Here is a 13,249-nt window from a genome sequence, read left to right on the forward strand (position 1 = left end):
TACGAATGTGTCCTGTAGATATGCATAAATCAGATTTATCCTATGTTCTAAAATAAGCACAACTAATGCATCTGAATGAAGCTTATTATTCAACTTTTGTTTCCTGCCGAGGCACAAGGAGCAGTTTTCCTAATCTGGACCGTCTCCGATCATATCCCAGAGGCTTTTCAATCAGTGTCTGCATCCTCTTTTTTATTTTTTTCACGGGTTTCTTCATTCATCTAGGATAACCATCTAACCACTTTTTTTCAAAATGTCTAATAAGCAAATTATCTACACCACTCCACCTGCCCCGGCTATCAACCCCTCTCTCAGCAATGGAACCTTCCGTCTAAACACACTCCCCATCCCCAAAGATGTACCCACAGACAAACTGCTTGTGCGCGTGCACTACCTCTCCCTTGACCCAGCCATGCGCCAATGGCTAACCGCTAAACGCTCCTACATCGCCCCAGTCGAGCAAGGCGCCGTGATGCGCGGGCAGAGCATCGCCCAAGTCATCGCCGTCGGCAGCGGGCTGGCATCCAAGTACAGCGCAGGCGACTGGGTCGTCGCCTACTCTGGCTGGCAGGAGTACGCGCTTATAGGCGCCAAAGAAGCAGATAAGGTACTCGTGCCTGCGGGCGGACGTCCCACCGACGCGATGTCCGTGCTCGGCATGACGGGCCTGACCGCGTACTTCGGTATGGTGGAAGTCGGGCAGCCGAAGAAGGGCGACACGGTTGTTGTTTCTGGTGCTGCGGGAGCGACGGGAATGGTTGCCGGCCAGATTGCGCGCATCAAGGGCGCCAAACGCGTGGTCGGTTTGGCGGGGAGTAAGGAGAAGTGTGATTTCCTGGTTCGGGAGTTGGGCTTTGATGCGGCGGTTAATTATAAGGATGCCGATTGGCGGAAGCAGTTGAAGGAGGCTACCCCGGAGTACATTGATGTCTTTTTTGATAATACTGGCGGTGATATCTTGGATGCTTGCTTGGCTCGGGCCGCTAAGGATTCGCGCTTTGCGATCTGTGGCGCTATCAGTCAGTATAATGCGGCTAAGCCGCAGGGTCCGGCGAGTTTCATGAATGTTATTGTGAGTCTTTTTGGGGGTTGGGTTTGGGGATATCTGGCTAATTCGTCACAGTCGCAACGCATCACTATGAAGGGTTTCATTGTCTTTGATTTCGCGAAGCAGTACCCGGCTGCTCTCAAGGAGCTGGGCTCTTGGTTGGCTGAGGGTAAGCTGAAGCGCAAGGAGCATATCGTGCCCGGTGGTTTGGAGGCGGCGCCACAGGCTCTCATTGACCTGTATGCTGGTGCCAACACTGGTAAGATGATGGTGGAGGTTGCACCAGTCAGCGAGGCATTGGCGGCAAAGGCCAAGCTTTGAATAATTTGCATCTGGATAGCCTGCATTTCGAGCTCTTTATGGTATATTGTTACATAACAAATGATATGCTCTTTTCGCTCATTTGTTAAGAGTTTGGTTTATGTCACACTTTCTCAAATGGATTTTTACTCGTAGCGGCAGGAAAAGACACCAGAAATCTATATATTTGAATCGAAGTTATTGTGTTGGGTGAGTGAGGGTGGTGGTTCATCTGTCTAGATGTAGGCGTACAAAATATATCGCCGATGTTTGAACTAGAATATCAGATGGCCAACAAGAACAATTGGTAGACTAATTTTCCCAGCATTCTAGTCGTAAAATGAACAAGCAATCCATTGATTCATAATTTATCAAATTCTTTTTTTTTAAAAAAGAAATCGAGATGTTAGACCAATGACGTCATTCTGATATTCAACATGGCAGCAATGGCGAGACCTTGTTCAATATCACCACAAACCGACCAGAACCCTGGACGACACTTTGCACTAATTTCTCGTTATTTGTAAGCTGATGACAACAAATCAAGATTCAAACTCCGAGTAAAACTAGATTGCCATATTGATTAGAGCCATGGCAGCGATCAAAGAATGACCTACAGATGATGCAGGTCTCCAACTGGCAAACCGTACCTAGAACAGGTTTAAGTCATTGTCCTACTATTTTCAACAAGCCATGATTTGCTCTGGCCCTGCTTGCTCAGGCGTCTATCGATATAAATGGTAGTTCAAGTAGCCATGGCGCGGTTCTACCTTCCTACTCGACAGCTCACCCAGACACTCAATAAGAACAACACAGTTCTGATATCATCAAAAATATCAACAAAAGCACTGAAGTCTTTTTCTCTGCAATCATCGCGTCAATTCACAATCTATCCTACCAGAAATTCCCCCGTTTCAGACGAGATCAAAATGGCCGCCGATCAGAGCAACCAAAAGTTCAAGCTAGAGAATCTATTCAATGTCAAAGACAAAGGTGAGCTATACACATCCATATCAGTTCAACAGCCCCATCCTAACAAAAAAAGTGGCCTTAATCACCGGCGGCGGCTCAGGAATCGGCCTAATGGCCGCGCAGACCTTAGCCGTCAACGGCGCCAAAGTATACATAACCGGCCGAACAGAAAGCAAACTGAACCGCGTGGCAGCACTCTACGACAACGACAACGCCAGCGGCAAAATCATCCCCCTCGCAGCAGACGTGACCAACAAAGACGAGATCCGCAAGCTCGCCGACGAAATCTCCACCCGCGAAGGCCACCTGTCAATCCTAATGAACAACGCTGGAATATCCAGCAACACGCAAGAAACCGAGCCCGAAGACCCGACTCAACTGCGCGAGAATCTCTTCGACGATCCGGCCGTGACGTTCGACGAATGGGACTCTGTTTTCCGCACGAACGTCTCGCAGATCTTCTTCATGACGACTGCGTTCTTGCCGCTGCTGCAGCGCGGCTCGGAGCGTGAACGGGGTTGGTCGAGTACGGTGATTAATACGACTTCGATTTCGGGGATTGTGAAGGTTTCGCAGCATCATTTTGCGTATAATGCGACTAAGGCGGCGGCGATTCATTTGACTAAGATGCTTGCGCAGGAGGTTAGTTCGTCGAAGTTGAGGGTTAGGGTGAATAATATTGCGCCGGGGGTTTTTCCTAGTGAAATGACTGCTGGGGAGAGTGATGAGGCGCAGAAGAGTTATATCCCGGCTGAGAAGTATCGGGAGAAGGTTCCTGCTGCCAGGCCTGGGAAGGATGAGGATATGGCTGGTGCTGTGCTGTTTGCTGCTTGTAATCAGTACTTGAATGGGCAGACCGTTGTTGTTGATGGAGGGTATGTGCTTGCTGCTGGGACTGTGTGATTAATGTCCTATTTGAAGACTTGGTATATAATCAAAATCAAATTGTGTTTTTTAGTGTCTGCAATTTTCGACTAGAAAGAAAAATGTTACTCCATAGCAGCAATATTGAAAAACAATGTTGAGGGTATCTACAAGAAGCTAAATAAAAAAAACAAAAAACGCATGTCTTCGATGTGAAGCCCCGAAATGTATAGAGCACCTCGTTTATACAAGCACCTCTGCACCTGCAACCATAGATCGACGAGTGTATCAGACCTCCAGTGTTCAATATCCATTCGCACCGGCTTCGCAAACCTCCACACTTTGTATCCACTCTGATCGCAAGAGCTTTGCGGTTGTAATCCGCTTCCAGTAATCAGGATGCAACATTGCATAAATGGCGTTGCGTCGTTTCTAGAGACCAAATATTAGTATCTTGTCTGTGTTCACCCGAGGGAGTAAAACATATCAACATACCTGCCCCAGTGCCTCGATTGGTGGATATCCGTCATATCCACAGCGGGAATCAAGATATTCTAGATACCGTGCATCTTCCCGATGTGGCCGCGCACTACCCCACAACATCCCATCGGTGACGAGAGCCATGTACGTTATAGCAGTAGCCCATACATCAGCAGGACGAGGATCGCACTCCTCGCAATCCCGATTTTCATGATGCGAAGAAGGATTAAGGTAGCTTTTGAAGCCCTCAGGTGGGACATATGAAAGGCTCATCCCTACAAACGAAGGCGTGGATGTATTCGCGACAATGGTACTACTATCGCGAGAAAAGAAATCAGAACTTCGACAGAGTGAAATAAGGAGCGATGGCAACGCGGACGACCATGTCGCCTGTGGCTGTGGTCTTGGGGGCAGCCTTGCTTCCCCAGATGCCGTCAGTCTTGATACGGAATTCTCCCAGATCCGTCGGATATGTCCATCACCAAACCCAGCTAGCTTGACTGCGCCCCTAGCAGTAAGTAGGACGGTTTCTAGACGGATATCGCGGTGTGCTGTGTCCTGGTTATGCAGGAAGGCAAGGGCGCGGAGGATTTGTGTCATGATACAGTCCGCTTCTTGAGGTGGGAGGGATCCGTGGCGAGCTAGTAGTGTGTTTAGGTCGCCGCCAGCGCAGTGTGGCATGACAAGGCAAAGTTCCCCACGTTCATTATGGAGTAGGTTGAGGATTGGAAGGATGTTGGGGTGTTCAGAGTGCAGGGATGCTGAATGAGAGGTATTGGGACAGCCCCTTAGGATGGTGCGCCGGTAGACTTTGATCGCTACAAGTTGCTTATCTCTGGATTGATGCAGACGCGTTGTGCTATGTATACCATAGTGTACCATCTGGAGGCAACGGCCGTATTGTTCTATGAATGAGCGACTGGGCGATGGGGATGCAGACCGAGTAGATTCGGAGGACGTCGAGTCTTGTCGTAGCAAGGGCCGCTGGTCTGTCGAAACCGATGTCAACAACCGCTGATAATCATGACTGGAAGTAGGGCGACCACGCGTCTGAGCTGCCGTATTGACTGGATGCTTGGCGGATCGTTTGCCTGGTTTCACGTAATGATGGTGGTCGACGGGCTGATCTGGAGGACGCATGGCAAGCACTGTCCAAGTGTGGCGTCCAAAGTTTGAAAAGATGGGGAGAACCTAAAAAAGATCAAACAAGAAAGAGGCAGCTTGATTTCAATGTTGAGGCTTCAAGCCAGGGGGCTTTTTATAGACCTTGTTTACGCGAACATCGCTACTTCTCCATGGCTGATCTGCCCATAAAAGGACAATAATAGGAGGTGCACACGAGAAAAGAGCAGGGAAGAGCGAGGTATCCCAGATTGCATCAGATCGATCATACTCCTGGATCGGATTCGTGTCAATAATTCCCTCGTGGCTGGTATGTGGCTTGGACGTTTGGCGATTGGATAAGACAAATTGCTCACGACCATGTCAGGTCGTCCGATAGCCTGAGTGAAGTATTGGATTTTTCTAATTGACCTGTCAGAAGCGCTCTTACCACATTTTAATTGTGGGAGAAAGAAAAAAAGGGATCTAATGCGGAAGCTGTGGTGAGAATAGGTCTGAATTGAGTAGTTCGGCATCAAGCGAGAGCCGGTCTGTGGCCCGGAAAAATCCCTCACTGGGGATTCACACTGTACTTTTGTGGCTGTGACAAGATACCACTTTACCTTCAATATTGACATTTAACAATTTAACAGATCTGCGGCATTTGTTTAGATTGCTTAAAGAATTTAAACAAACACATTAATCTCCATGGTTAGCCGGTGAATGGCAAGGAATTGTCTGCTCGACAGGGGAAGTTAGGGTAGAGTTGGTGTTCTGTACTGTCACAGATCTATATCAGCCACTTATGATTGGCGGTGGGAGCCTCTACTAGGTAATATTACGTTTGCAGGTGTATATGTATTCTGAGCTGAACGCGATGACCATGGCAATGGGTCATAACCTGGATCCATGGATGGGGAGATCCACAGTAAACTCAAGGTTTGTCGTACCTGATACTCTTAGTTTCCTAGCTAATGTGTAGTGCTTACCGGTACACTATACCCTGTCTACATCATGTGTGTAGGCACGATAGCGGCTATGCCCTCCCATTCCTGGCTTTATTCCCTCATCGGGTCCCTGAATCGACCGGTTCCTCGTGGAATCGCGTGGCAGCGTCACACGAGGAGCATTTCCTGCAGTTGGAGATTACCTTCCCAATTCATCACTAGCTGAGATGACCTTGTTTGGGTTTGGAAGCCTGGAAGCCTACATAAAGGAGGGGTGCACCTACCTACCCTCTTTATTCCCCATTATTTGTCTCTTTCGCTCATCAATCTCGTTGTGTTGCCTGTGAGTGGCTGTTGGTCTTCCCATTCTGCCTCTTACCTTCTTGTCCTCATCCAAGACCGTCATCATGGACTCCGACAACGGCAAGACCAACATCGACATCGAGTCGAAGGGTGATGATGAACGCACTGGACGCTCTACACGGATCACCTTCGAGGAGTCCTCTTCCCCAGATGGTGCTCGGTCCATCTACCAGCCAATTCCGGTCACTCGGACCCGTTCGCTGAGCCGGGACAGCACCAGGACCAGCCTCCACGGAGCCGCTGAGATCCCCATCGAGTTCCGAACCCTGTCCATCCAGATATCGGAATCCCAAACCGCACCTAAAGAAGATATTCACAATGTCGCACACAAGGACAAGCAGCCACACCAAGACTACTTTGAGAGCTTGGATTTTCACATCATTGCCCCCGAGAAGCTGTGCCAGGAGTTCAACGTCGATCGACGTACTGGGCTAAGCTCATCTGCGGCAGCCACACGTCTGGAGCGGGATGGCAAGAATGTCATTGCCCATCATCGGGAGAACTATATCAAGAAGATCTTTTTCTACGTCTTTGGTGGTTTCTGCTCTGTTCTTTGGGTTGGTGTTGTCATCTTCTTCATCTGCTGGAAGCCACTCAGCGATCCACCCTCTCCTCAGAATCTTGCCATGGCTGTTCTCATTCTCATCGTCATTGTTTTGCAAGCTAGCTTCTCGGCTTTCCAAGATTGGTCCACGAAGCGTGTCATGAACTCGATCCTGAACCTCCTACCCGCAGAAGCAATGGTGATGCGCGACGAGAAACTGATTCGTCTCCCTGCCACTGAGCTGGTCGCTGGTGATGTTGTTCATATTGGCATGGGAAACAAAGTCCCAGCCGATATGCGCCTTCTCTCCAGCTCTGGCGATGTTCGCTTCGACCGTGCCATTCTGACTGGCGAGTCCGATGAGATTGAAGGCACCATCGACCACACTGATTCCAACTTCCTGGAGACTCGGAACATTGCCCTCATGGGGACCGTTGTCACCAATGGTAATGCCATTGGGGTCGTCGTTCTGACAGGCTCTTGCTCCGTGATGGGCCGCATCGCGTCCATGACAGCTGGCGTTAAGCAAAAGCCAACCTTGATCCAACGTGAGATCAACCGCTTCGTCACCATCATTGTAGTTCTGACAGTCTGTTTGGCCTTGCTGATCCTTTTCACCTGGCTGGGCTGGCTGCACAAGGACCATCCTTCCTATATGAGTGTTGTTGCCATGTTGAACAATGTCATGGGGTGTATCGTTGCCTTCATTCCCGAAGGTGTGCCTGTTGCCGTCGCATTGACCCTCATGATGATCGCTCAACGAATGAAGAAGACGAACATCTTGCCTAAGGGTCTTTCCACCGTCGAGACTCTGGGATGTGTCAATGTGCTCTGCTCCGACAAGACTGGTACTCTTACCCAGAACCGCATGTTTGTCAAGTCTCTTGGAATGGTAGATCGGGAATATAGCCTCGAGGATCTGATGTCTGGAGCGCTCGGAAAGGTTGAGCTTCCTGAAGGCCTGTGTGATATGCTGCGGGCATCTGTCTTATGCAATGATGCAACATTCGACCCGACCACGCTGAGCCTGCCCATCCATGAACGTGCTGTCAACGGCAATGCTACCGACGCAGCAGTTTTGAGATTTGGCGAAAGTGTTGGACTCACATCTCCTACGCTCTTGGCTGAATACGAACGTGTGCATCAGGTTCCCTTCAACTCGAAGAACAAATGGATGCTTACCTTGCACCGTGACCCTAAATCTACCAAAGAGTTCATCATTTACGTCAAGGGAGCACCAGATGTCCTGTTGGATCGTTGTGCGACCTACTGGTCTGCAGTTCATAATGCGGTTCGCCCACTCGATACCGAGGCTCGAGAGAGATTTTCAGACTTCCAAGTTAAACTGTCACGGCGTGCAGAGCGGGTAATTGTCATCTGTCAGCGCCGTTACATCCCTCGTTCTGCTCCTGGCTCCAACGAATTCAGCGACGAGATGATCGAACATGGTGTGCAGGATCTCACAGTTCTCGGTATCTTCGGTATTGTTGATCCCCCACGCACGGAGACGGCCTCGACTGTTGCAGCTTGTCGCAGGGCTGGCATTCGCTTCTTCATGGTGACTGGCGATTTTGGATTGACTGCGGCTGCCATTGCTCGCGAGATTGGAATCTTTGACGGAAAAGCTGAGCCGGACACCGCTGAAGATCTAAAGGATAAACTGGAAAAGTCTATGGACGTCGAAGTCCCCAAATCACGACACAGCCTGCTTCTTGAAGGTCCTAACTTGTCATCACTCACTTCGGAAAACTGGGACAGAGTGTGCAGCTATGATGAGATTGTCTTTGCTCGTACTACCCCGGAACAGAAACTTCGGATTGTGACAGAGCTGCAAGCTCGCGGCTATGTGGTAGCCGTGACCGGCGACGGTGTCAACGATGCCCCAGCACTGCGCGCAGCAGACGTAGGCGTTGCAGTTGGATCTGGCAGCGACGTGGCTATCGAGGCGGCCGATCTGGTCCTCTTGGACCGATTCGATTCTATCATTGAGGCCATTCGCCTTGGCCGATTGGTCTTCCAAAACCTGCAGAAGGTTATTGCCTACCTACTACCAGCTGGTAGTTGGTCCGAGATCTGGCCCGTTCTAATGAACGTTTTCTTCGGCTGCCCTGCACCCCTCAGCGTGTTCCTCATGATCATCGTGTGTGTCTTCACCGATCTATTCGTCTCTCTCTCTTTGATCATGGAGAAAGAGGAGTTCGATCTCCTCAGCCTACCCCCACGTCGCCCAACCAAGGACCATCTCATCAACCTCCGCATCTATGGCCAGGCATACCTATTCGTGGGTGTGATGGAAACCCTCAGCGCTCACGCCATGTTCTTCCTGTACATGCACCGCCACGCCGGAATTACCTTCAACGAGCTCATCTTCGCCTTCGAGAGCTTCGATGAAGGTTTCCATGGCTATACCAAGGATGAGCTAACCAATTTCACCAACGTGGGCCAGTGCGTCTACTTCGTGGCCCTGGTTATCATGCAATGGGGCAACGTCCTATCCGTCCGCAGCAAGCGCATGTCCCTCCTCCAGGCCGATCCGATCCGTCCTGCCCGTCGCAATCCATGGCTTCCGCTTTCCATGCTCATTTCACTGATTATCGCTATCTTCGTTACCGAAGTCCCCGGTATCCAGAACTTGTTCAGCACCGCTAGCGTCCCCATCGAGTTCTGGTGTATCCCTATCGGTCTCGCAATGGGTATCCTCTGTATGGATGAGTTGCGTAAGGTCCTGGTCCGCATGTTCCCCAAGGGACCTGTGGCTTGGGCTTCGTGGTAGAAGCAAAAAGAAACAGAGACATGACCTTGAATGATTTCCTAAGCCAGAATGATCATATACGATATGTCGTACCCTTTCTATGGTTAGAGGCGTCAACTTACTTTAAAGAATGATGAGGTTTCTTCTTTCCTTTTGAGGGTTTTAACTGGGATGGGTGGGTTGGGGGTTTTGATATCTTCGTGTGCAATATTTGACAGACATATGATTATGCTGGTTTTCTCTTGTGGCTAGAGCAGAAGATAGAGGGAAAAGATGGTCCTTTGAGACTGTGACGCTGGAATTTCATCAGCATAGCTCCTAAGAAATCTTTTCCATTTTCTTCTTTTTTCTTCGATGTATTCATTCTCGTAGATATTTGATAGCTTATCCATTGTAATGCCAGGGCTTGTTTACACTCTGTTGGATGTAATCCAATATCAAAGATTGCTAAAAGACCTGGATTTGGCTTGGAAGACTAAGTACCCAATGATGAAACAGAAAGCGATGCATCAGGGCTTGAAAGTCAGGGTGGCTAAAAATACATGAAGTAGCAGAAAGAAACAATTCGGAAGAAAAAAGGGCACAGAGACCAATCAGTGAGCTAAGAATATTTGGGTACTCGGTGGGAAGAAAGGTACAAGTGTAAAAAAGAAAAAAAAAGGGAATGGTCTTCATGCGGTTCAAGATATAGAGAGAACGGCTGTTCAGTGAATGACGGGTGTGTATACAGCATAAAAGAGCAGACTGCACGGTAAGCAAAATCGGGTCGTGTCTGTGCTTTTTCTCTGGGATAGCGAGTGGATATCAAGATTGATGAGGGATCATGTGTCTTTGGGGTATGGAAAAAGAGAAAACAGGGTAGAAGCAGGATGAGAGGCAAGCGCCGGAAGAGAACTGTTTACGCAAGACATAACCCAGGAGACATCGAGTCTGATAGACATGACACAGCTGCCGTATTCAAGAAGTGGCTGGAGGCTGTTGGCGCACCTTTCCGGCTTCTCGAACGGCATTCATAAATCCATCCTCGTCACCTGCAGCAGTGAGAATCCAGTAATCAGCAACACCGGGATTCTCAATTTGCCCACCGCCAAAGCCGGCAGCGGCAGGGGCGCTGTGTCGGTCTTTGGGCTTTTGAGTGTTGGCTCCGATATGGCGGGGACCCCAGCCTATGATATCGCGCACGACAAGACGGGACTGTTCATCGTTCTGTTGGAAGGAGAACAACTGTGTCTGGAGACAGCCTAGGATGGCGACGGCGGAGCGGATCATGACACGGTCGCCTTCGAAGACCCAGCAGTCCCAAACGCGGGAGATGCGCTCGAGGTCCAGACCGTTGGTCAGGAGTGAACGGAAGATAGGCTCCCAGATCTCTGCTTCAGAGAGTTGGAAGGTTTCAACAAGATGGGTGTGTAGACGGGGGAACTTGTAACGCAGGGTATCCGATGCCAGTGTGTAAGAGCGGGCCATGGCGCCGCGGTCCCAGGTGAGGAATGCAACAGGCAAGGGGCGGTTGAGTGCGTTGGCCATGGCGAGGAAGGCGGAAGCGGGGGTAGGAAATTGGAGGACGAGGAGAGCGGCGATGGTGTGCAAGCCATGGATGTAGCCTACGTCACTGCGGTACATGCAGTATGCTTGCAGGACGTCGATAAGGGTATCCCGTAGTGGACCACCTGCTTGGAAGAGGTTCAGGTCCGGGAAAGCCTTGGACACATCTGCTTCGATTGCCTCAAAGCAGTCCTGTAGTCGTTTGTTGTTATCGTTTTCTGCATCCTTTTTGCCTTGAAGATCCTTGGCACGGCGCAGCGCTTTGGTGAAGGTCTCATCGGTTAATCCTAGTTCGTTGCCAATAGCTCGTTTCCAAATGGCACCGCGGTTACGAGGCGGAATTCCACGCCACCATAGCTCGCGAATTCGAGGCTCGCGGAGAGCCCGGTCCCAATGCGGACAGACGTATTCATCCCAGATGTTCTGCAATGTTACTCGGGTGTTGTCCTTTTCACACTGCGCATTTGCATCCCTAGCAGCTTTGCGTTTCTCTAGAATACCAATTAGGGGGCTGGTGAAGCTTTAAGAATATTTCATACATACCGGTTTCTCGGGATTGAGCCATCATTTGCTGGTACTGCTTCAGATGTTTCCTCTCCTCTTTTTGATCTTTGGGTGGAAGCCAGCTTGGGCGTGTGCGTGTCAGCACCTTCTCTTTCTCCTTGCTGATTGGCAATGGATCGATCATGATATTGGATTTCTGTATAGGCGGCAAAACGACAGCCTCGCGAGATGCTCGATATGAGTCCTCGCTGGACTTTCGCACAGTACCGGTTTGAACATTCTCCTCGTACTTGCGATCTTTGTCATCAGCATGCAGCTCCAGAGCTTCGGTGATGATCTTTGCCTCCTCAGACAAGTCGGATAAGAAACTATTATACGAGTACGTGCGGGGATTGCGTGGCGAAATCTGCCCGCGCTCCGGTCCTGCGGAGCTCGATCGCTGTATGCGCTTCATGCGAGAGGCCTTGGCCGTGTTTTCGGGCGGTGCTGACTTCCCATCGTCCGGTATGCTGTGCTGGATAGGCAGTGGCCGTCGCCCCGGGCTGCGACCATTCGGACTGGCGGGCCGTGATGGGGCCCGATCCTGAACTGGACGCGGAGAGATAGGAATGTTCCATAAGCTCGCGTCATCTGGCAGCTCATCGTCCGAGTCATGATACTCTGCCTCCAGGTCTTTAAGAGACTTGCGATTCGGCTGCCAGGTCTGTTTCTGAATAGGCACTCGTGCGGATAGCGGAGACAGAGCTAAGCTCGTGTTCGAGGCGGAGCGGCTGGATGTCGGCCTTAACGGCGAGACAGACCGTGAGCGGCGGGGTTGAGATGGTGCCAAACCGGGCGACTGCAATGTGACCCCGGAATCTCTGCGATTGCCAGTTCTGGCCGTGAGGGATCCTGCGGACTGAGGAATTCTGGCAGCCCCGTTTTGTATCGGAGGTAGAGGGCTCCGCTTGCGGGATTTGGGAGCAGCGGTTAGCTCACGGGTCGAGGCCGCAGGGGCTTTGCTTGACAATCGAGCGGCAGGCGACCGTGCCATTACTCCAGCGCGGCCATAGGAGCCTGGTGGATCGGCATAAGAGATCTCAGCGTCATCTTCCAAGCCAATGTCTTCGAAGTTCGAGATGTCGGTGAAGATACTGTCCGGGCCGTCCAGGTGGGAGGAGGAATGGAAAGAGGAGGATTTTGAGGATTTGGACCCGGAGAGCTCGGGGGAGAATTGGGTGTCGGGCAAACGGTGGTCATGATATCGTGCAATTATTCAGATGTATGGATCCCCCACAAAGTTAATCTATCAGACAAAAACACGGGGAGAAAATCGACGGGATGGCCGGAAGGGTCGAAGACTGGCGCGACGATCGCGATTTGCGAATAAAAGAGATATGGATCACGAGATAAGAACACTCCAATAGAAGCCAATTAAGGTAGAAAGGAATTGCAGGCTCAGCCGCAGCCTGATGAAATCCAGATCAGGTGTTGTTGTAAAGAGGGATCAGGAGAAGTCGATATTACGGGATGACCATTTGGGGCCAGGGGCGTTTGGAGTATGAAAACAAAATAAGAGTGGGAAATGAATGTGGGAAAGTAGAGAGAAGAAGTGAAAGATTCAAACGAGAGACGAAGACGACATGAAGACACACAAGAATCCAGAAGAAAGTGAAAAGAGAAACCGTGATGCTGTCTGCAAGCGGAGCCTCAGGCAGTTGTGCCGCACTCGGTCTGGCCGAGAACAGGGGGGTACCTCGGCGATACCTTGTGCCACTAGTGCAGAAGCGGTGATAGAGAAGTACCACTCAAGTATTTTACCACATTTCTGGAGATCAAGGAAATCGATC

The 13,249-nt window shown here is 50.4% G+C and overlaps 5 protein-coding genes across 5 annotated transcripts; 3 read left to right on the forward strand and 2 right to left on the reverse strand.

The window, feature by feature from the left end:
• Positions 1–253: 253 nt before the first annotated feature.
• Positions 254–1,369, forward strand: N7457_004157 (MDR family NADP-dependent oxidoreductase; the record flags this gene model as incomplete). Its single annotated transcript, XM_057175202.1, has 2 exons — positions 254–1,072; positions 1,124–1,369. The coding sequence occupies 2 exons, from the start codon at positions 254–256 to the stop codon at positions 1,367–1,369; spliced, it is 1,065 nt and encodes a 354-aa protein (XP_057032249.1).
• A 908-nt stretch (positions 1,370–2,277) lies between these two features.
• Positions 2,278–3,223, forward strand: N7457_004158 (SDR family NAD(P)-dependent oxidoreductase; the record flags this gene model as incomplete). The annotated part of the gene is made up of 2 exons (XM_057175203.1): positions 2,278–2,341; positions 2,394–3,223. The coding sequence occupies 2 exons, from the start codon at positions 2,278–2,280 to the stop codon at positions 3,221–3,223; spliced, it is 894 nt and encodes a 297-aa protein (XP_057032250.1).
• Positions 3,224–3,487: 264 nt separating this feature from the next.
• N7457_004159 (uncharacterized protein) lies at positions 3,488–4,804 on the reverse strand (the record flags this gene model as incomplete). Its single annotated transcript, XM_057175204.1, has 2 exons — positions 3,488–3,616; positions 3,680–4,804. The coding sequence occupies 2 exons, from the start codon at positions 4,802–4,804 to the stop codon at positions 3,488–3,490; spliced, it is 1,254 nt and encodes a 417-aa protein (XP_057032251.1).
• Positions 4,805–6,119: 1,315 nt separating this feature from the next.
• N7457_004160 (cation-translocating P-type ATPase) lies at positions 6,120–9,392 on the forward strand (the record flags this gene model as incomplete). Its single annotated transcript, XM_057175205.1, has 1 exon — positions 6,120–9,392. One exon carries the CDS (start codon positions 6,120–6,122, stop codon positions 9,390–9,392), a length of 3,273 nt encoding a protein of 1,090 aa, XP_057032252.1.
• A 936-nt stretch (positions 9,393–10,328) lies between these two features.
• Positions 10,329–12,937, reverse strand: N7457_004161 (putative TBC domain protein; the record flags this gene model as incomplete). The annotated part of the gene is made up of 3 exons (XM_057175206.1): positions 10,329–11,407; positions 11,460–12,553; positions 12,927–12,937. 3 exons carry the CDS (start codon positions 12,935–12,937, stop codon positions 10,329–10,331), a joined length of 2,184 nt encoding a protein of 727 aa, XP_057032253.1.
• Positions 12,938–13,249: the final 312 nt, after the last annotated feature.

The sequence above is a fragment of the Penicillium paradoxum genome (genome assembly GCF_028828445.1).
Source record: "Penicillium paradoxum strain IBT 22861 chromosome Unknown utg000004l_segment0_segment0, whole genome shotgun sequence".
Classification (NCBI taxonomy): Eukaryota; Fungi; Ascomycota; class Eurotiomycetes; order Eurotiales; family Aspergillaceae; genus Penicillium; species Penicillium paradoxum.